Genomic DNA, 23,045 nt, shown 5'->3' with positions numbered 1-23,045 from the left:
TTGGACAGTCTTGGCTCACTGGGGAAGTTCCGCTGGACTGGAGGCTGGTGGATGTTACCCCCATTTACAAAAAAGGGTGGAAGGAGGATCCGGGGAAATACAGGCCTGTCAGTTTGACCTCGGTGACGGGCAAAGTCATGGAACAGGTTATCTTGAGTGCTATTAATGAGCACATACAGGTTAACCGGGTGATCAGGCCCAGTCAACATGGGTTTATGAAAGGCAGGTCTTGCCAATCAAACCTGATCACCTTCTATGACAGGGTGACCCGCCTGGTTGACGAGGGAAGGGCTATGGATGTAGTTTTCCTAGACCTCAGTAAAGCCTTTGATACAGTTTCTCATAGTGTTCTGGTTGAGAAACGGGTAACTGCTGGCCTGGATAGGCACACCCTCCTTTGGGTTAAAAACTGGCTGGATGGCCGGGCCCAAAGAGTGGTGGTAAATGGGGCTAAATCCGGCTGGAGGCCGGTCACCAGTGGGGTTCCCCAGGGCTCAGTGCTGGGTCCAGTTCTGTTTAACATCTTTATCAATGACCTGGATGAGGGGATTGAATGTACCCTCAGTAAGTTTGCAGACGACACCAAGCTGGGAGGCTGTGTCGATCTGCTCGAGGGTAGGGAGGCCCTTCAGAGGGATTTGAACAGACTGGATCGTTGGGCTGAGGCCAATGGCATGAGCTTTGATAAGGCCAAGTGCAGAGTCCTTCACTTGGGGTATAAAAACCCCAAGCATTGCTATAGGCTCGAGGAGGAGTGGCTGGAGAGCTGCCTGGCGGAGAAGGACCTGGGGGTGTTGGTTGACTACCGGCTTGATATGAGCCAGCAGTGTGCCCAGGTGGCCAAAAAGGCCAATGGGATACTGGCGTGTATCAAGAATAGTGTAACCAGCAGGAGCAGGGAAGTGATCCTGCCACTGTACTCGGCACTGGTGAGGCCGCACCTGGAATATTGTGTCCAGTTTTGGGCCCCTCGCTTTAAGAGAGATATTGAGCTCCTGGAGCGAGTCCAAAGAAGGGCGACTAAACTGGTCAAGGGGCTGGAAAATAAAACTTATGGGGAGCGGCTGAGGGAGTTGGGGCTGTTTAGCCTGGAGAAGAGGAGGCTGAGGGGAGACCTGATTACAGCCTACAAATACTTGAGAAAAGATGGTGGGGAGGTGGGGGAAGGGCTCTTTACATTAGTGATGGGTGATAGAACAAGAGGAAATGGGCATAAGCTTAGTCAGGGGAGATTCAGGTTGGATGTTAGGAAGTATTTCTTCTCTGAAAGGGTTGTCAGCCACTGGAATAGGCTGCCCAGGGAGGTGGTTGAGTCCCCATCCCTGGATGTGTTTAAGAATAGGGTGGATGATCTACTTGAGGATATGGTTTAATGGGGATTAGGGATGGTTGGACTCGATGATCTCTAAGGTCTTTTACAACCTAGAAATCTATGAATCTATGAAGGCACATGTGCATTAGCTGACAGAAATCTGTGTTTTCTCACGGGTTAAACATATTTTAATGTGTGAAATTGTTTACATTCTTTTCTTTTAACAGTGTATGTATCACATAATTTATAAGCAACTTGCTGTGTGCACCCTCTTGAAAACATTGGTGTCATGCATACACACCACCACTTTTCCCCAAAAGTTTCTTTCAATCTTACTCTCCCCTCCCTCTGAAGCAGAAAACTGTTCTTTTATTTGGTAGTAGATTCAAACTTCAAACTAAGTGGGGTTTTCATTGCTGTTGTTGTTGTTTTTTTTGGTTTTTTAATTTTAAGCCAGACAGGATCTTTAGTGACTGCTTCAGTATAGACATGTGTCAATACTTGAATTTATATTAGTAAGGCCAGATAATTGACTTACATTAGGTCCAGTGAAAGCTGAACAAGCTGCTGCTGATTATGGTTCAGAAGTAGTAAAAACCTCAAGTCTTTATTATTATTATTATTATTTTTAAACCACAAACCTGGAAGAAGTCATAGGGGTAACAGATTGTAACTAAATGATGATTAAGAGCAGAGTGCACACCCATGCTCCCATGAAAAGTTTTTCTTGGGGACAAGGCTGGATGGAAACACTTGCTCCTGCTTATAAAGTGTTACTAATTATTTGTTTCAGGACTTGAGCGGCACCTAGCAGCGTATGTGTGTGATGTGTGTGTATGAAGAGCACAGGTATGGTGGTCCAGTCTAGGCTGGTGAACTTGTAGATGGAAACCACAAACCAATCTATGAATGGGAGGAGGAATTGCAGGTTTTCAGAGGAAAAAAAATGTTTATTTCTCTTATATAACACTTTTGTGTAATATTGCCAGGCTGTATTACCTGAAGCATAAAGATAAAACCTGTCCCTGCATCCCTCTCCTCTTCTCCCTCTCTGTATTCAGGAGTATGTATACCTGTGCACTACATTTGAAAGAGTTTCTGCTTTTAGTCTGGTTCCTTCAAACCCTTCCTTCCATAGCTACTTCCAGCAGCCTGTGGGATGATGTGGAGCTGTGGAGGAGCTGATGCTGCTGATCAGTGGGAGCTGACTGCCCAAAGTGAGCTGGCTTGTACAGGAGCCTGAAATAAACTAACTTCTAAGGCTTATCCAAGCCCTTGGTGATTTCTTTCCAACAACCACCTCCTCATTAATTTTTCTTCTGACTTTGACTTAAATGTGCAATATCCCACCATGTTTCATTCTCTTCCATTCCCTCTTTCTTGTTACACTTTTTAGTTTTTTAGCATGGTAGAATAAATATTCTGCATGTAAGCCTGTCTGTGTCCTTCATGCAACAGCTTTCTATCAGTCTTGTTCTTCAAATGACTGCAACTTTCCAGTTGCCTTGATTATCTGTAACTACATTGAGCAAAACCTATTTACCTCATCAGTTTTAGCAGCATTTTTTTCTCCCTTAATTTCTTGTAAGTGTAGAGCTCTCCTTTTTTCGCACTTGAATAACGTTGTTGAGTGGTCTGTACATGCACCTGCTTTCCTAAATCATAGCTTTAACTGGGTGAAGCATGGCTCCTGAAAACTGCCTGTTCTTTGCAGGGGGTTTGGACTAGATGACCTTTGAAGGTCCCTTCCGGCCCTAATCATTCTATGATTCTACGATTCTCTGTCATGTTTAACTGGGAGTAGGGTACACGTGTGCAGTGTTAGCATGGCAGCTTTTTATTTGGAAACAAATTATTCTGTTTTTTCAGCCAATAGTGAGGTGCCCTGTTCTCCACAGCTGTCCAAAGTGATGTTGGTACCAATATGTATATGAAGCACTCACTGATGAAAGATGTGAATCTTTCTGCCTGTGGCAGTTTTGAAGAGCTATAGAGAGCAGAGCATTGAAGCCATGTGCTGTTGTATAGATCTGAGAACAGAATTTTGTCCTGAGCGAGATGTTAAAAACTTTCCTGTTACCTTAAAAAGAAATACAGAAGCTGAAAAAAGAAATTAAAGCAGAAGAAACAATGGAACTAATTATTAAATAATTAAAAATGGAAGAAATATATAGTGGTACTTACTATCTGTAGAAATATGGGGCTTACAGTGGAGGTGTTGTCTCATGAACTGAATTTTAAGTTCATAGTCCTGTGTTTTCTAAATGTTTCATAAGACTGTCAGTGGATGGACAGTCATCTATTCTCTGAGTTTTGCTTTTGAAGAAGTGGTACTAATCTATACGGAGGTTTTTGTAGTCTAGCACTGTATGAATAAAAATGAGAATGTGGAACAAGTTGAATGAACATGTTGTGCATGGCATTGGACAGATCATGATGGAACTTGCACTACAAGAAAGATTGATATGGGAGTTTGGGTAAATAGTCCTGGCGCAGACACTGAACGAGTCAGTACTGGAGATGTGATACCAGGGACACAGTATTAGTTTGGAGAATGGCTGGGCACTGTCTCCTTGGTTAAGGGAGGAGATGAAGCATCTAACTATTAAAGGAAAAAAAATAAAAATAGGGAAGTAAAGAAAAAAAAAGTAAGTGATTGGCAACCCTTGGAGAGCACATGGTCATGTGCAACTACACGAGTGTTGGTTTATTTTTAATGTTTCTCTTTTTCCTAATTCACCTTTAAAAACTGGCATTTCCCAAAACAGCACTCCTCACATTGTGGTTTTTGAAAAGAAACTGAAAGTAAATATTCTCATTTTAACAGTGAGTAGACAGATGAACAGTGCTTAAAATGTCCCTATTAGTCTGATGAGAAAGTCAGTGGCAGATCTGTGTGCGGGTCCTGCTGCTCAGGTGACCTTTCTATGATTTGTGATGTGACAGAAGCTCCTCCAAGCTGACGTGGATTAGCGACATGATGTGTGTTTTACTGTGAGACTGTCTGTAATAGTCAAGCGATGGGAAAAGTAGACAAGGCTTATATTACCAGTTTCGCAGCTTGAATTTTCCAGAAGAAAACATCTGTATCTTGTATTCTCTGTTATCATGCCTCTAATAATGAGTAGCTTGCTCTATCTTTGATTATGGATCACCTTCAGTTCTTTAAAATCTGCTGCATGGATGTACACAATGTATTTTTTCTAGAAGTGAACAAGTTAAAATTCAGTACATTTGACCTTAGTCCTTGCCTGGAATAAATTTTAGAAACTGATCCAGTGTTTTTGTTCATGTCTAAAATTGGTGAGCTCTTGTACACCAACAACATACACTGGGTATTTGACCATTGATAATTATTTACCTGTGCAGCACAGGGGAAAGGGACCTGGGGGTCCTGGTGGACAGCAGGATGACCATGAGCCAGCAATGTGCCCTTGTGGCCAAGAAGGCCAGTGGCATCCTGGGGTGTATTAGAAGGCATGTGGTTAGTAGGTCGAGAGAAGTTCTCCTCCCCCTCTACTCTGCCCTGGTGAGGCCGCATCTGGAATATTGTGTGCAGTTCTGGGCCCCTCAGTTCAAGAAGGACAAGAAACTGCTTGAGAGCGCCCAGTGCAGGGCCACAAAGATGATGAAGGGAGTGGAGCATCTCCCTTATGAGGAAAGGCTGAGGGTCTTTTTAGCTTGGAGGAGATTGAGGGGGGACCTCATTAATGTTTATAAATACGTAAAGGGTGACTGTCATGAGGATGGAGCCAGGCTCTTCTCACTGGCATCCAATAATAGGACAAGGGGAAATGGATATAAGCTGGAACATAGGAGGTTCCGCTTAAACATGAGGAAGAACTTCTTCCCAGTAAGGGTAACAGAACACTGGAACAGGCTGCCCAGAAAGGTTGTGGAGTCTCTTTCTCTGGAGATGTTCAACACCTGCCTGGACGTGTTCTTGTGTGATCTGATCTAGGTGGTCCTGCTCTGGCAGGGGGATTGGAGTAGACGATCCTTTGAGGTCCCGTCCAATCCCTAACATTCTGTGATTCTGTGATTTACTTCACTAAACTTCTGTAGACTTGACTTGTGATTCAGCAGGTTATTTAAATGTATGCCTAACTTTGTGAGTAATCCTTTTTAATTCATTTCAGCGTCTTATGTAAGTAGCTTACTGTAAGCAAGCTAAATTAGGTGTATGCTAAAATGCCTGTCAAATGGCAGCCTTTATAAATATGAATTGTTTTTTAAATTTTTTTACATTAAGCCATGGTTCAGCATTAAGTGTCCTGGGGTCTCTTTTTTAGAAAATGATTCTTCAGGCTAATCAGCTACAGGAAATTCCCCCCAAATTGAAAAGAAATGAAGAAAGTGTCAGACTTTGATCTCTAGTGGTAGCATTGACCTAAAGATAAACATGATCTTAGTCTAATGGGTTTTCATTAGTGCAGATGTGGGTTTTTTTTGAGAAGTAGTGTGTAACATATTAGTCTTGAAAGAAATGTTATTGCAAGATTTTTAAGGAAAGGAAGTGTGTGCTTTCCTCCTCGGTGACATGCAGAGTAGAAGGTGAAGCTGATTAGCTTTGACTCGACTTCTCAATAAAAGTGCTCTGTGATGACAATTAAAAAGCCACCAAACAGTCAAAAAATGTTAATTATAAAAAAGCCAACTATATTATTGGGATGAAGCCCTGGAGGGGAAGAGAGGCCCAGGAAAGCTGGTTATTTTTCAAGGATCACCTCCTCCAAGCTCAGGAGTGGTGCATCCCAACAAAGAGAAGGTCGGGCAGAAACACCAGGAGGCCTGCATGGATGAAAAAGTTGCTCCTGGACAAACTGAAGCACAAAAGGGAAGCCTACAGAGGGTGGAAGCAGGGACAGTTAGCCTGGGAGGAATACAGAGAAATTGACCGAGCAGCCAGGTTAGGAAAGCTAAAGCCCTGATAAAATTAAATCTGGCCACGGACATCAAGGGTAACAAGAAAAGCTTCTATAGGTACGTCAGTGAGAAAAGGAGGACTAGGGAAAATGTGGGCCCTCTCCAGAAGGAAATGGGAGACCTGATAACCTGGGATATGGAGAAGGCTGAGGTACTCAATGACTTTTTTACCTCAGTCTTTAGTGGCAAGTGCTCTAGCTGTACTGCCCAAGTCACAGAAGGCAAAGGCAGGGACTGGGAGAATGAAGAACTGCCCACTGTAGATGTTCAGGTTCGAGACCATCTAAGGTGTCTGGAGGTACACAAGCCCATGGGACCTGATGAGATGCATCCATGAAGGAGCTGAAGGAACTGGCAGATGAAGTTGCTAAACCATTATCCAGAAATAGTGGCAGTCTAGTGAAGTTCCCACCAACTTGGGGAAAACAGAGCCCCCATTTTTAAAAAGTGAAAAAAGGAACATGCAGAGAACTACAGGCCAGTCAGTCTCACCTCTGCGCCCAGTAAGATCATGGAGCAGGTCCTCCTGGCAACTATGCTAAGGCATGTGGGAGATAAGGGGGTGCTTGGTGACAGCCAACATGGCTTCACTAAGGGCAAATTGTGCCTGACAAACTTGGTGGCTTTCTACGATGGGATTACAGTGTTGGCGGATAAGGAAACAGCAACTGACGTGGTCTACCTGGACTTGTCCAAAGCATTTGACACTGTCCCACATGACCTCCTTATCTCTAAATTGGAGAGATGCGGATTTGGTGGATGGACCACTTGATGGATAAGGAATGATTGAACTCAAAGAGTTATGGTCAACGGCTTGCTGTCCAAGTGGAGGCCAGTGACAAGTGGTGTTCCTTAGGGGTCAGTACTGGGGCCAGTGCTGTTTAACATCTTTGTCAGTAACATGGACAGTGGGATCAAGTGCACTGTCAGCAAGTTTGCTGACAACACCAAGCTGTGTAGTGTGGTCGAAACGCTGGAGGGAAGGGATGCCATCCAGAGGGACCTCGACAGGCTGGAGAGATGGGCCTGTGAGAACCTCATGAAGTTCAACAAGGCCAAGTGCAAGGTCCTGCACATGGGTCTGGGCAATCCCAAGCACAAATACAGACTGGACGGAGAGTCGATTGAGAGCAGCCCTGAGGAAAATTACATGGGAGCGTTGATTGATGAGAAGCTCAACACGAGCTGGCAATGTGTGCTTGCAGCCCAGAAAACCAACCATGTCCTGGGCTGCATCAAAAGAAGCATGGCCAGCAGGCCGAGGGAGGTGATTCTGCCCCTCTACTCTACTCTCGTGAGATCCCACCTGGAACACTGCATTCAGCTCTGGAACACAAGAAGGACATGGAGCTACTGGAACAAGTCCAGAGGAGGGCCACGAAGATGATCCGAGGGCTGGAGCACCTCTCCTATGAAGACAGGTTGAGAGAGTTGGGGCTGTTCAGCCTGCAGAAGAGAAGGCTCTGGGGAGACTTTCTAGCAACCTTCCAGTACTTAAAGGGGCCTACAGGAAAGCTGGAGAGGGACTTTTTACAAGGGCATGTAGTGATAGGACAAGGGGCGATGGATTTAAACTGAAAGAGGGTAGATTTAGGTTAGATAGAAGGAAGACAGTTTTTACATTGAGGGTGGTGAAGCACTGGAACATGTTGCCCAGAAGGACGCGGATGCCCCATCCTGGAAGTGTTCAAGTCCAGGCTGGATGAGGCTTTGAGCAACCTAATCCAGTGGAAAGTGTTCCTGCCCATGGCAGGGTGTTGGAACTAGATAATCTTTAAAGTCCCTTCCAACCCAAACGTTTGTGTGATTCTATTAAAAAATGGTAACCATGTAACTCAGTTGAAGAAACACATGGAAAATCTTTCTCCCTGTTCTAGGTTTGTGGTGGTTTTGTTTATAAGGGTGATTTGGAACATCCACAATTGTATGGGAAGGACATGACAACCTTTCTGTCTACCCCCTACCCACCTCACTCCAGGATATGAGTGCTGGGTATATTAGGTCACATGACTCTGCAATTGTGTGTGTCTATTTTTTCCCCTGTGCATTCCTCTAGTGAGTACAGTAGCTACTATTGGCCTCAAACAGCTGGATATCTTCTTAGTGGTTAGTCTAATCCTCTGTGGTATTTTCCTTTTATGCTTGTGGTTCTCTGAAGGTGAATGTCTTTCCCAGCATAGTTTCCACCTGTCAAGTATGTTTAGCATTCATTACCCCCTCTTCTTCTCCCTACATATATTCTTATAGGGTCCTATTTTTCCCTTGAAGTGCAACATGTCTCTCAAACGAGTGTGGTGGAAGAAGTCACATATGTTTTCTTTCGTTAGGAAAACGCTATCCCCAGCCTTCAGCCACGACCCTCATATGAAGGGTGACTGCATTCTTCTTGAAAGCCATGCTTGCCTCCTTGCTTAATATTGTGTTTCTGTGTGATAGCCTGGAGCAATGCAGTGTCAATTAAACCGTGCCACAGCATGGATGTAAGAGTGTCACTGTTGTGAATTTAATTCTCATAGAAACTTCAGAACAGAGAAATTGAGAGGAGAAAAAAAACCCCCACAAACCAACAATGAAAACAAAGGTGGTCTGATTCAAAACCAAGGCAATGCTAGCAGCTTGTAGAATATTCTTTTTGCACTGCTAGAGGCTGTTGAAATGAAACAGCTCACGTTCTTCATCACGGCTTTGTATCAACTCTTCATTATTATGTTTGATTTAGGCTGACTCGCAAGTTGTTCAGAAGTGGATGGATGGTGTGAAAGACTTCTTAATGACAGAAAAGGCTGTTCAAGGAGATACTGAAGGACTTCAAAGACAACTTGACCAGTGCACAGTAAGTTTTGCTCTGTTAAGGAATCTTTTGAAATAACTAATGACTAACATCTCTTCTTTGTTAGTTTGCTCCTATGGTTAAAATATTGTCCATGGCATGTTCCATAAAACCTGCCAGAAAAATTGTCCTATTTCTTCAGGGCACATTTTAATTGGTTCCTCATGTATAGCCATAACACTCTGTACTTTTCAAAGGTCTTCACCATATTTACAAATGCTCATCTACGAGATGACATTAGTTTCTCTGAAATGTTTATGTATTTCTCCCAATTTCATGATTAGGGAATTGAATCTGTGAGTGAAAAGAGCTTTCTGCATTAAACTTCCAAGGACAATTAAAATAACAAGCAAATAACTCTGACGAAATTTCTAGGATTTAGGAGTTGTATGTGCCTTATATGTAAGACTTCTTACTAGCTAGTGGCACATAATGATCACAAATAGGTGGAATTTAATTTTATAGTAAGTGATTACAGTGTACCTTCAAATGTTTGTTTCTGAGAGAAGAATATGAGTCTGAGGTATGCCAGAAACATCAGGGTATGTAGTGCACGTCATCTTCAAGCTTGCATTGTTCTAGTTTTGACATTTGACGTGTAAGAATGTTTGCACTTTTTATGGCAAACTGTATTTTGATTTTTAGATGCATGGTTTTGATGTTTTGAGCCACTGAAGGATTGTTTTAAACAGTCTGATGTTGAACACAGCATCAATTTACTTTTTTATTAAAGTTTTTCTGGAATAATTAAGAATTGAAAAATTATCGTATAAATTTACATAATGTGTTGCTAAAGAAGAACGTTCGTTTTCTCTGATGTGTACTCAGATGTTTGTCAATGAAATGGAGAAGATTGAACCATCACTGAAAAAGATGAAAGAAGTAGAGTCTGCTTTAAGAGCTCAGCCTATCTCAGGCATAAATACTTGGGCAAAGTCTAGGCTAGTAGACTGCCAGAGTCAATGGGAGAAACTGAGCAAACAGGTGAGTTCTCCCTATGCTGCTAGAGCTTGCTCTTTGTTCGGTTGTGTGGCATTGGTAGGACGATGAAGAGGTGAAGCAGTGAAACAGTGGGACGAGTAAGTTTTACTTTTTCCACTGTCAAAGCGGCTGAAATCCAACTTGGCCCAGGGAATCCTTCAGAAGTGCAAATATTATAGGAGATAACTATGCAACAGCAGTTTTGTTTGAACACATGCACTTCTCAGTACCTAAGAGTTTACTTTGATCCTTCCAATTTAATTGTAACTGAAATTTAATTCATTCTCTTTGCCTCATGCTGCTCTTTCTGGGGTGGCTGGGGGAAGTCTGACCATTTTGTTATTCCTGAAGTCTGGAATATTCTTCTGGCCCTGTGTGATTTCTGCCTTCTTCCAAGCAGCTTTGAAAAATAAATTACTATAAATAGACTACCACTTCAGTCTGGTTTCATTGATTGTTTCTTTTGGATGGAAGCTTCCTGCTGTCTGTAGAAAGTTCTTTAGATGCAATGGCAACTAAGAGGATTTGTGAGGGTTTGTGTTGGAGAACCTTGCTGTTGATATATCTAGATTGCCTGAGCTGTGGGAAGAAGTGAGGCTTGAAGGATGTTTTAGTGCTCTACAGAAAGACGTAACTAACTATATGATAATTGTGATCAGAAAAGGTTTTTTCAATCTGACTTTTCCCAGGAATTATTACCAGTTTACATGTAATGAGGAAAAAAAAAAAGGTAATTTTTCTCCTTCCATCACCTCTGAATTTTGTTGATACACTAAAAAGAGATCATGAGTTCATGCGTGTGTAAAAGTCTTTTGTTAGTTAAAAAGACTCGAGAATATTTTGGTAGTAAAATGTTTTAACAAAGACTTGTGGTTTTTCACGTATACAAGGGCATTTAAGTAACAAAATTGCTGTTTCTTTCTCCACCTTGGATTCTAGATCATTAGTCAGAAAAATCGCCTGTCTGAAAGTCAGGAAAAAGCTGTAAATCTGAAGAAGGATTTGGCAGAGATGCAAGAATGGATGACCCAAGCTGAAGAAGAATATTTGGAGAAAGATTTTGAATACAAGTCCCCTGAAGAGCTAGAGAATGCGGTGGAGGAAATGAAGGTCAGGAATACCAGGTCATCGTAGAGACCTGATTAAAGAGAAGTAGAACATGATGGCTTTAGGGGTTGACCTTTTGTGGATTTATTATCTGTGTGGAAAGGAGCTCAGGTCATGACGAGATTAGTGATGTTTTTCTGCTTTGCTTTGTGGAATTTTTATTTTTAAAGCACAAACTATAAAAGCAGATGTTCTATTTGGCCACGAGGGGTAGGGATGTCATAGTGAATAGCAGCTTGCCCAGCTGTTGAGCCAGGCTTGCTATTCATGGCATATTAAACACTAAGAATATGGAAACTTATTGCAGGAGATGAAACTTGAGAAAGAAAGAAAAGGTGATATTATACCTGTCTAAATTAGCGATTGTGAAAACATATTCTTCTGCTTTGAGCTGTTGAGTTTCAGTTTCTTATCGCCTAGATATAGCAACTCCACATTTAGAAAAGCAGTCTGAAACAGTTCTGTTGAGGTTATCATGTGTTCCTCATTTGTGGCAAACAGTGATACTGGTGTCTGCTTCTCTAATTTTGGGACTAGTGACCAAAAAAATGGAGAGGAAGGAGCTATTTTTGTCTCATTATAAATTAGTAGTTAAAAAGATAATTTTCTTGGATGTATGTACAAAGTAAACAATTCTCTCTGCTTTTAAGTCTGAGAGTTCAGGCATATCTTCGCAAACGTTTTGACTTGTATGCACATTATTTAAATGAGTATTCACTACACTGTTACTCAGTGGAGCATAAAATAAAGAATTTTTACTCCCTTACAAGTGCTTTGACAAATCTATTTCAAGTTTTGAATTGTTCTTTTTGAAGGAACTTTCTGAAGTAGTCTTTAACAAGTGTTTTAATATATTCATGTTCTTTGAAGCCATTTGAGATCACATAGTTTGACAGCCTGTTGAACACAAGCCAAGAAAAGAACGAACCCTCTTTTCATTGGCAAATCTGAGACTTTGAGCTCATTTACCTCTGTCAAATCCAGATTATATTCTGTACTTTTAAATTTGGCAGATATGTCAGTGAGCCATTAAGCTTACTGTGTAACACTTGCATATCCTCTTGCGTTTGCAGTAAGAATACTATGCTGGGACTACTTTAAGACTGGGAGAGAACACTCTCTGTGTATTTGACCAGAAGCATTTTGCATAAGGTTTTGAAGAACTCTTGAGCTCGCCCAATTTTGCTGTCCTTTGAACAAAGAGTGGAACTCCTGCTGATATTTGAAGGGAGTAGCTTTAAGATGAGGCTAGGTGGTTTTTGATAATTCTGCCATAAAATAACATGTTCCTCAGATTTTCCATTCTTTGCCCTTCCATTAACTGGCTTTTTTTTTTTTTGATTGCCTTACATTTAGAAGACATCTCAAACAATATGTTCAACAATAATGCTGTCATGTACTAAATTCTACCATAAAGTGCAGTGCCTTATATGTCAGAGGTACTTCAACTTCATAAAACTGCCCTTGAAACCTGAAAAGAAAGACGTATGAGACAGTCTCTATTTCTGGAGCCCTGTATTTGTCTCTACAGAGACAAGCTTGGACTGATCTGCATGATCTGTGTTCCAGCTATCCTGCTTTCTGAATTCTGGTTAGGGCAAAATTCCACAACTGACGGTATGATTTCTCCAGACCTGTGGGTGGGAAGTTGTACTGGACTTATCCTGTATATTTGTTACGAAGCTCTTCTGAGTGCAGTTGGGTTGAAGGAATTCTTCCGGTTGTCCTTTTTGCATGTTCCTCTAGTGCACCCAACAGCTGTGTAAGAGGTCCCAACTTTGTAGTTGTAAGTGTCCCAGATAATTACTTCATCTTTCCTGGATAACTATGGGAGATAGTTACTGAGCTCTGAGTCTCATAACTTTTGTAAATTCACCCTACGTTTTTCTGCCCAATATGTTTGGTTTTAGCAAGCCTCTATCTTTTTTTTTCTGGTTCATTTCCCTTTTTCATATCTGTATACCAGTGTATAAATAGCACTAAACGTAATCTTTTTTGCTTTGAGTCATGGATTTTTAATGAACAAACCGTAAATGGTAAATATGTCTGTATGTTTAATAAAACAGGATTTTTCAGCACTTACTAAAATAACTTGAATTCCATGGAAGTTAGTGCCATATTTTGTTGTGCTTAAATCCAAGGATACTTTGGTAGCAACACTTCCAAGATTAAATGGCTGATCTTTGATTTGCGTGGTGAATAACTGACCATATGGCAATTGAGGTCTGATCATGTAATACATTTCTTTGGGCAGAGAGCGAAGGAGGATGTGTTGCAGAAGGAAGTGCGGGTGAAGATTCTCAAAGACAACATCAAGATGTTGGCCGCCAAAGTGCCCTCTAGTGGTCAGGACCTGGCGACTGAGCTGAACGTTGTGCTGGAGAACTACCAGCTACTGTGCAATCGGATCCGGGGGAAATGCCACACTTTGGAGGTAAGAATGATAGCTCTCAGTAAAACGGGAGTAGGTGGCAGAAGAGGAATGGAGAAGGACCACTGAAAACGTCCAATTTTGTCACCGAATCCAATAGCTCTGGCATAAACACGTTTTGCTGTGGCTCCTTTCCAAGACTTGTTTCCCTTGAGATGACATCTTTGGAATCCATGACACACCATCCAACTTTGTTTTTATAATCTGTATCGTAATCAACACTTGCACAAACAAATAACCTTGTCTCACAGCTCTGTTATCCATCTGTGTTTCTTTCAAAATGACAAAAAGAAATTTCTTGGGAGATTAAAGGTTGAAATATGAGGATGATTAGAACAGGTTGATTATAGTTTGGGGTAGGTTGTGTATGTTGTATCTTTCAAGAGGAATGGACGCATTTTATTACATTCTTAAATTGTTATAAGGAATCTGGATGTCAGTGATAATTTTAGCATGAGTTTAGAGACATCTATGTATATTTTGCATGTTTCTTTATCTTGCTGCTATAGTTGCACATTTTTCTATCTAGAACTTACTGTGTCATGGCATGATTTTGAATATTTACTTACTAACCTATTTTATGCGATTGTCTCAAACATTATTTCTTCAAGCTGTTCATAGGGTACATGAGCTATTCTTGGCATTCTAGGCTAATTTATATTTTTTCTGTTGCTCCTAGGAGGTGTGGTCCTGTTGGATTGAGCTACTTCAGTATCTTGATTTAGAAACGGCTTGGCTAAACAGTCTGGAAGAAAGGGTACAAATGACAGAAAATCTGCCTGATAAGTTGGATACTGTCAGTGATGCTCTTGAGGTATTATAGTCATTCTATCAGACCAGTAACTTTTCAGGTAGCCCCGTTTAAAAAAAACATAAATTCTACACTTCAGCAGAATACTGAAATATGTATTGAATATGATGATTCTTCAGGTTAAATGAACATATTACTCTGAATTTGGAATGGATATTTGTAAGTTCCTCCAACAAAAGCTGAATTTTGCTGTACATAATTGTGCCATATTTGGTACTGTGATAGAATTGTATGCTGTCTCCTGTCCTGTGTAGATTTATTAATTCCTTCCAGCACTATAGTATGAAATGATGTGAATAGGTGAGAAGTGCTGTGAAGTTTAATTATCTAAAGCAAAATGACCACTGTATTTGCCTTGTGCCATCATGGATTAAGCCATAACTAATTCATGCTTTTAGAGCACTCTCAAAACATTTAAAGCATAAAACTTCTGCACGTGCAGCCAGACTTCCACCTCTGAAAACGCAGTATTATTCAGTGTCTTGACCTTTAAAACTTTCTCTTCTAATTAGTCCCTGGAATCAGTCCTGCGTCATCCAGCTGATAATCGAACCCAGATTCGGGAACTTGGGCAGACCCTGATTGATGGAGGAATTCTTGATGATATCATCAGTGAAAAATTGGAGGCTTTCAATGCCCGCTATGAGGAATTGAGTCATTTGGTAAGAATTTGGGGGCAGGGTTGAAATAGACTGAGTTTTTCAGCTCAGTGGTCTGAAATGATTCCTGTTAGATAGCTGAATTCACAGATGCAGGACAGCAATACAGGAAGAGAGGAAAAACCTTCACAATGTTGTCAGCTGTTTTCAATTTGGAATAATGCCCTAAGAGCAAGGTACTTCTTTTTCCTGACTTGTCGTGGTTTTGTATTGCACACTTGCACACCCTTGCATTGCGAGGACCCCTGGTATTTTTCCAGGTAATTTTTGACAAAAAGGCAATTCTAGTCTCAAGGAGGACAGTTCAATAACTGAGGTTAATATTCCCTTCCTACTGCCATAAATACTGGTGAGCTGCTCACTAACTGTAAAAATGAGGAACATGAATAAGTATTATTTTCACTTTTGAAATGGCTAGGAAGAAGTCACACTGAAATCAGGAACAGAAGGAAAACATTCTTCTCATTCCTCATCTGTTACGCTGTCCTGTTCCTCTTCTCATACTTTCTCATAATCTTTTATAGATTTAATAAGTAGAGGAGGACTAGCTGTATTTCAGGTTGCATAAAGTTTTAACTTGTGTTCTGTATCCTGGCAATACAGACCCCTGCCAAATTGTAGGATGGAAGGTTTTTTCCCTATCATTGTCAAAGTGTAGTCATAGAGGGAATTTCAATTCATCCTCATTACAGCGAGCAACATGAATGCAGTGCCCTCAGCTGGGGACTACATGCTGTCATTTAAGTTAGCATTCACTGTTGTTTTTCCTGTTACAAGAGTACTTTATTGCCATATAAAAACTATCTGCTTTGGCAGCTGCAGTGCTGACACACTGGGCTGTTGATGACTTTCCACATCTCTGTGTGTGTATGTATGCACCCATTGGCCTGTGCGTGTGCTGATAGTGGGGAATTTCTGTTCCCATGCAAATGGTGACATTTCAGATAAACTTAGGAGTTTTGCTGTTGAAGGAAGCGGCAGCAGAGGGAAGGAACTGTGAACCTCTGTTTTCACGCTCTAACAGAAAGACGGAGTTTATTGTTTTGGAAGAAAATGTGCAAGTTTACATATCAAACAATAACGATCTGTAGTGTATTACAAAGCCCTTGATTTCCATTGACTGGCTAGTTTTTGAAACCAGTATGTTTTTAACAGAATACTTTCTTCCTGAGGTGATAGGAGACACCTGTTTTCAGTCCTGTATATCTAGGAGCAGAACTCTTCTCTTATGCCACTGTTTGTCAGTTACCAGTAGAAATCACAGCAGGCTTCAAAAATTGCTGTCTTCTAGGGCTTGCTTTTGCTCTTTTTAGACAGTCTTCATGCATAGGGTTTTTTGTCTCTTCCACCTTGTTTTGAGAAAGTTTAACATAATTAGTATTGAATTACTGCTCCATCTTGTGTCTTACCTTTCTGTCCCACTCAGGCGGTAAGCCGGCAGATTGCCTTGGAACAGCAGCTTCAAACCATGCGAGAAACCGACCACATGTTGCAGGTCTTGCAGGAGAACTTAGCGGAGCTGGATAGACAGCTGACGTCTTACCTAACTGATAGGGTAGATGCCTTTCAGATGCCCCAGGAGGCTCAGGTATTCCAGTATGGCTTTTTACTCCAAAACGTTTTGAAATATCTCATGATAGTGCTCAGCCTAGACTTAGTGATTCATGAAGGCTTCATTTCAGTCCTGTGCTGATGTACTAGGTATTGGTATCTCTTGTAATCTGGTTTATTTTCCTGTTTTAAGAAGGTTGCATTCAATAACAATCTTAACGGTTTTCCATTTGGCAAGCCGGCACCAGAGCCAGAATATTTAAAATAAACCTGGTAGTTTTTAACTTCTACAGAGTTGGATTTGCTTCTGGTGGGTAGTGGGTGGTAAATTTCTCTTCCCTTCTCTGCAAGCCATCTTGTGACATATTTTTTTCCTATTTCTATGACATGGCAGAAAATTCAAGCTGAGATTGCAGCTCATGAATCCACTTTAGAGGAGCTCAAGAAAAGTGCTCGCTCTTTCCCTCCTGCTTCTCCTGAATGCAGGTCTCCCCGTGGCGGAACTCAGCTGGATGCTTTGCAGGTAAAAATGAGAGTCACACTAAAGTGAAATGTGAAGAGCTTCTGGTTTTCAATTACACACTGCTGTTGCCAGCCTGTAAATTGCTTGTTATGGTCAACCAAACCTCAGAAGTAAATAGTATGTGCTTTCATTAGGAAACAAACAGCATTAGATGAATTGGATAAGGAAGTTTAAATTTCATAAGTATCATGAGATAAATGCTGAAAAGTCAGAAAGGCTTTGTATTTTAGTTGAATGGATATTTCGAAAGTGTATGATACAGAATTATAGCTCTCTTGCGTCTGAGGCAAAGATTAGGAATAGGAATTTTGCTTGCAAATAGTGTTGCCATGTGTACTGAGTTGTGATGGCACGAGAGGTGAGTTAGTCTGTGGAGGGAGATGCTTTAAATGGTTTTTAAGTGCAGATATTAATTTAAAACAATCTTCTAACAACATATTCATTAAAACAGAGAAAACTCCGTGAAGTATCTACAAAGTATCAGCTTTTCCAGAAACCAGCCAATTTTGAGCAGCGCATGTTGGATTGCAAGCGGGTGCTGGATGGTGTAAAAGCAGAACTTCATGTCTTGGATGTGAAGGATACTGACCCAGATGTAATCCAAACTCATCTGGACAGGTGCATGGTAAGTATGCAACGTCAGCTCGTGCTTGTAGGTAGTTTTTTTGTTTGTTTGTTTTTCTTGTGTGATTCTTCTTGCCTAAACTCTCTCCTGAGGAAATTTTGCTTAATGTCCTGTTGGAACTCGTAACTTTTTGCAAAACACCAACAGAACAATTGATAACTAAAAGCCTCTGATTCTTCTGGGTGAGGACGTGGACATGAAAGTAGTGGATTATTCATCACAGATGGGGTAGAATGGTTGAGATTTTTATAAGCTCCCTTCCCTGGCTCATCATCAGCTTATGGGGAAGCATCACTTCAGGGACAAGTTTGCTTGGTTCTTAGTATTTGAAGAAAACAAACACTATATGTAAGATCAAGTACAGATCACCATGTTAGCCTTGCCACATGTGATGTTATGGAATAAGCACTGCTAAATTATTGAGATAGTTCTTTTTTTTTTTTTTGGTGGAGGAAATTAAAACTAGAATAAAATATGGAACATCAAGGATTTGAAATATTCTTGACAGATGTTTTTCTCATTACCTACTGTTACCCATTTTGCTTTGCTCTTAAGCCATAGCTCACAGTTTAAGTGAAATCTGATAGTCAGGTCCCCAAATCCTGCAAAGTCTGAAACTGCACTACAAATTGATCCTCGATATATGTGTTCGTGTTTTTTAGAAACTCTATAAGACCCTCAGTGAGGTGAAATTGGAAGTTGAAACTGTCATCAAGACAGGAAGGCAAATTGTGCAGAAACAACAGACAGATAATCCCAAAGGGATGGATGAACAACTGACAGCATTGAAATTCCTTTACAATGACTTAGGGGCACAGGTAAGAAAACCAGACTTACATACACACATTTGTCTGCATATAAATTCCCTGATACTGTGTAGGCTAGTTGCTACATCCAGGAACAATCTGTTCAGAGGTTAAAGATTAAATGTAACAATCTTGTAATTGTGCAAGACTGCTGAACACAGAGTGTTCCTGAAGAGGGAGGTATCCTTGAAGAAAGGAAGAAGGGTCACAGAGCTTTCATTGTTCTGGCAAAGCTGGCCTGCTATTTCTTGAAGTCTTTGAGCACTGTTGTACCCTCTTGTTTTTGTGTAAACCAGCCTGCAAGATACTTTACTATCAGATTGTCATATGAGAAATTTGAGTCAATGTCATTTTTATTGAGAAGATGTCATGATGGCTTCTAATTGTAATCCATATAAAGAGTTGCCCTCAGTATGAAATAGAAAACGCAGGCAAACCTGCATTTCACATGAGCTGTGTTAAATATTATTTTGAGATAAATAACTATTCAATTGCTAAGAAAATTACTAAGTGAAATATTTAGAAATGGTTAAACCCTTAGTGAGTGGGAGGGAAATAGAGGAGGTGTGTTTTTTTCTTTGTTCCTTATCTAAATTAAGACAGAAGTCCAAGCAGACTCGGGCTTGTTCAATGTTTGTGAATGAAGCTGTGGGTAAGTGGCCAGATTACATTTTTGGAATATCCTGGAATGGGCCATAGGAAATATTTTACTGTTGTAAATTGGAGAACGTTCACGAAGATGTGGATTCTTGTGGCACCTGTACATCTGTAACTCAGAAAGCATATGGACAAGAAATTGGGAAAGAATAGAAAGACAGAGTTATTTGAGTATAATGTTATGATTTTGTATGTGTCTGAATTTATCTTTTTGGATCTTCAAAGAGTGTATGATTTTGAATAAATACACGTAAACACTAAACTGAAACGGAACAATTTTTCAAAATATCAGTTGATTCTGACTGTTATGGTTGGATTTAATCTTAAGTCCGTGTTAATTTGACCAGGCTAATTGTGTAGCCAGTATGAAATGGGATTGATTCTACTGCAGCAAACATCAACTTTCATATTCACTTTACTGAGCTGTTTTCAGGGGCAGATTAGATTTTCAGTGCGTTTTTTCTTTACATCTTTTTGCTAGCAGGTCTATCGAAATAGAAAAAGAAACTGAATTTTACCTGTGTGAGAGTGACTGACTGGATTCTGTATCCCCTTGAGTTTCAGTTAAAGGATCATAATAAACAAAGTTTAAACTTCAGTTTAAACTTCGATTTGGTGATTACTAGCTCAAAGAGTAGTTGAGAAGTTGGTATGCAGGTATCTTTGTCTCCTTTAAGTGTCTCTTCATTTAAAATTATTCTGGTTTTACATGTTCTGCTTTTTATAGTAAAATGCAGATGTTTATAACAGATTTTTCTTTTCAGGATCCTTCCCTAATGCGAGACAGTTTTAAAATGGAAGGATTTTAAGTGGATGTTTTATCTGGCTAGCACTTTCATTTTTGCTGTCTTTTAAAGTCTAATTTTGTTTGATTTTTTTTCCTTTTTGTTTTTATTGTAGGTGACAGAGGGAAAGCAAGATCTCGAAAGAGCATCCCAGCTGGCACGCAAAATGAGGAAAGAGGCTGCCTCTTTGTCTGAGTGGCTAGCTACCACTGAAGCTGAACTTGTGCAGAAGTCCACTTCAGAGAGCTTGCTTTCTGATCTGGATTCAGAAATTACCTGGGCCAAAGTAAGCATGCTTTAAAAATCTATAGATTTTTTTTTTTAACATTATGGCAATACAATGTAGAAGAGGCTGTGAATGTAAATCCCTGTAACTTGCTTCTAAATCTCTTACAGAATGAAATTTTAGTAGATTCAGTAGATCATACTCAGAAAGGTACTGAACACGATCTTTTTCATGTGGGCCATCTTGCCTCATACTTAAATGACCAGTGAAATGTTAAAGATATTACTACATATTTGGTTTTAATAGATATTTAACTGACTTAATGTATCTCTAACACTGTTCATAAGTATAATATTCTTAATTATCAGCAAATATAATTTTGAGCTGGGTTAAATATTTTACCAGTAGAGGAAACTGAAAGTTCACTGACATTTTGAATGAAAAGTTGAGTTTTTAAATTTTAATTGAAACAACTTTTTCTTCAAAATGGTGACTTTGCAAAACAAAGGCTCCTGTAATTCCTTATTTTCTTTCATCTATAAATTGGAACTTTTTATGAAAGCTGAAGAATGTGTTCTAATTATCCTGAAGCAAAGTATATATTTTCTCACACTGTAGAAACTCGTATAGTAGTAGTTGGAGTTAGCAACAAATGTCAGTCGATACAGTTTGTCAATACTGATCTTTCCAGTCATTTTCTATCACCTTTTACTTTCGGAATAGATCTGTGTATAATCCTAAAACTTGAAAGCTTAGAAAATTAGAAAAAAAAACCATCTAATTATAACCTGTTCTCACTCATTTCGCTCAGGATTGGTGATTACTAACACTACACTTCTGCTGTGGCAGTATCCCTGAAATTTCTTTTCAAAGAAGCTTGTAAAATACTCATGGAAGTATACTTACTATACATTTGTAAGCAATGCAAATAGTTCATGAACTCTTACGCTGCACCACCAGGAGGACAAGACCTTTATGTTGCATGCAAAGTTGTCCTTCCTGTCTTAAGGTTTTATAGAGGCAATTTTAAAATGTTGTAACTTGTATTTGTTTCTGTCTCTAAGATAATAAGCTGTGACAAAATAATAAATTATTTACTTCACAAATAATAAGATATTCAAGGAGCTCCAGACATAGAGTAGTTGTGGCATTCTTCCACACACTGTACACTGACATCAAAGAACTTTCTAAATAACATTATCGATAAGAATCAGTGATCTTCTATGGCAAGAGGTGCTATTTTCCATATGGAAACCATATACTGATATTCAAGAGATGACATATTGTGTATGTCAGGGTGCATTCTTTTAATGAAGGTGAGTGGTTTCTGTAGATATAAAAAAAAAAAATAATTTAAAATCAGAGATGACCTGGAAAAAATATTAGAGCTCAAGAGAGATATATATATATTTACATATCTACAAATATGTAGTACAACAATAGGGCTTCTGTAATATGTAGCAAGTGAATGTGCAGTAATGGGTGGTGGTGGTGGTTCTCAAAAACATTCAGCCTTGGCCTACCACTTTTCTCGTTGTTGTCAACTGTAAAACTACTTTAATAGGAAGACAGAGAGAAATTCAAAGTGTCTCTTGAAAGTTACATTCTCTGTGGTACTTAGTGCAGAAAAGAATCTCTTAAAATTGCACCTGTAATGTGATATGACGCATTTGTTTTATGTTCGTAATGAAAAGGAACTGTGAAGATGTTATAAAAGAACAAAAAAAAAGGTATCAAGCTGTTACTCAGGACACTTCCATGCATTGTGCTCTCACTTCTCTCAAAAAAAAAAATAAAAATCACTATCTACAGAGAGTGAGTACAAACAGACGGAGATTCTACTTGGTTTGATTTTTCCCAAGTGAAGATCATCTATGATACTGTTTGTTTCCTGTGGAGGTTAAAATCTGACTCCCTTGCCCTGGTGATAGGGAGCAGTGTATAGTGTTAATGTCTCCTCTTGTTTCAGAATGTGCTGAGAGAGCTGGAGAGGAGGAAAGCTGATCTGAAGAGCATCACAGAAAGCTGCACTGCGCTCCAGGCTCTGGTGGAACGGAGCGAGACTTCCCTGGAGGAGAAACTGTGTGTTCTTAATGCTGGCTGGAGCAGAGTTCGGACCTGGACTGAGGACTGGTGTGACACCTTGTTGGTAAGTCACAAGTGTGACAAATGTTCAGGGTGGGTCTCCCTCCACACCTTTCCAGCAGTCACAGTTTTTATTTGTCTCACTTAGCTGTGATGTGAAGCTTCCATGGTGCCTCATGGACTTAAAGGAATGCAGAATTGAGTATCTAGTTACTCTGTAGATGACGAGGTGAGTCGTGAGGCTCCATACAATGAGGAAGGTGGGGAAACTGTTCTGCAAGTGTTCTAGATGTGCAGATAGACTTTGGTACCACGTCCTTGGTAGTAGTGGCTATTGCTCAGTGAGTAGGAGATGAAAGTGCAGAATCTGGATATGAGAGTGATGAAACTATGTAAATATCCCAGGCAGACAGTTAACTTGACCAAGCTGCAGAGAATAAAACTGTAGGTTTAACTTTTCTTTTCTTTTGCCTGTCTCTTTCTCCTGGCTTCGGTGCTAGGACTCTTTTCTTGGTTCTTACTCTCCCTAGACTGTGGTGTAATTCCTCTTTCCTATAGAAAATCCTGCATGTGCTTACTGAACACCTTTCACACATCTGTTGGTTTAATTTATTTCTTTCCTTTCTCTTCTCCTCTCCCTTTTATGTGCCATCACATTACATTTTTAATCTTTTGTCCTTATTTACAATTTACCTCTTTGTACCTCTTCGCTCTTAATGTTTTATCACTT

At 40.1% G+C, this 23,045-nt stretch overlaps 1 protein-coding gene across 1 annotated transcript in view; it reads left to right on the top strand.

The window, feature by feature from the left end:
* UTRN (utrophin) overlaps positions 1-23,045 on the top strand; it is a 366,325-nt gene that overhangs the window by 80,310 nt on the left and 262,970 nt on the right. The window contains exons 23-34 of the mRNA XM_086631518.1: positions 8,958-9,071; positions 9,897-10,052; positions 10,989-11,159; positions 13,411-13,590; positions 14,267-14,401; positions 14,911-15,060; positions 16,484-16,645; positions 17,003-17,131; positions 17,583-17,756; positions 18,419-18,574; positions 20,120-20,290; positions 22,200-22,379. Coding sequence (XP_086487644.1) covers positions 8,958-9,071; positions 9,897-10,052; positions 10,989-11,159; positions 13,411-13,590; positions 14,267-14,401; positions 14,911-15,060; positions 16,484-16,645; positions 17,003-17,131; positions 17,583-17,756; positions 18,419-18,574; positions 20,120-20,290; positions 22,200-22,379 — 1,878 coding nt within the window. The remainder of the gene's footprint in view (positions 1-8,957; positions 9,072-9,896; positions 10,053-10,988; positions 11,160-13,410; positions 13,591-14,266; positions 14,402-14,910; positions 15,061-16,483; positions 16,646-17,002; positions 17,132-17,582; positions 17,757-18,418; positions 18,575-20,119; positions 20,291-22,199; positions 22,380-23,045) is intronic.

Source organism: Tauraco erythrolophus, chromosome 2 (assembly GCF_009769465.1).
Source record: "Tauraco erythrolophus isolate bTauEry1 chromosome 2, bTauEry1.pri, whole genome shotgun sequence".
Lineage (NCBI taxonomy): Eukaryota > Metazoa > Chordata > Aves > Musophagiformes > Musophagidae > Tauraco > Tauraco erythrolophus.
This window is presented reverse-complemented; position numbering and strand designations above follow the sequence as displayed.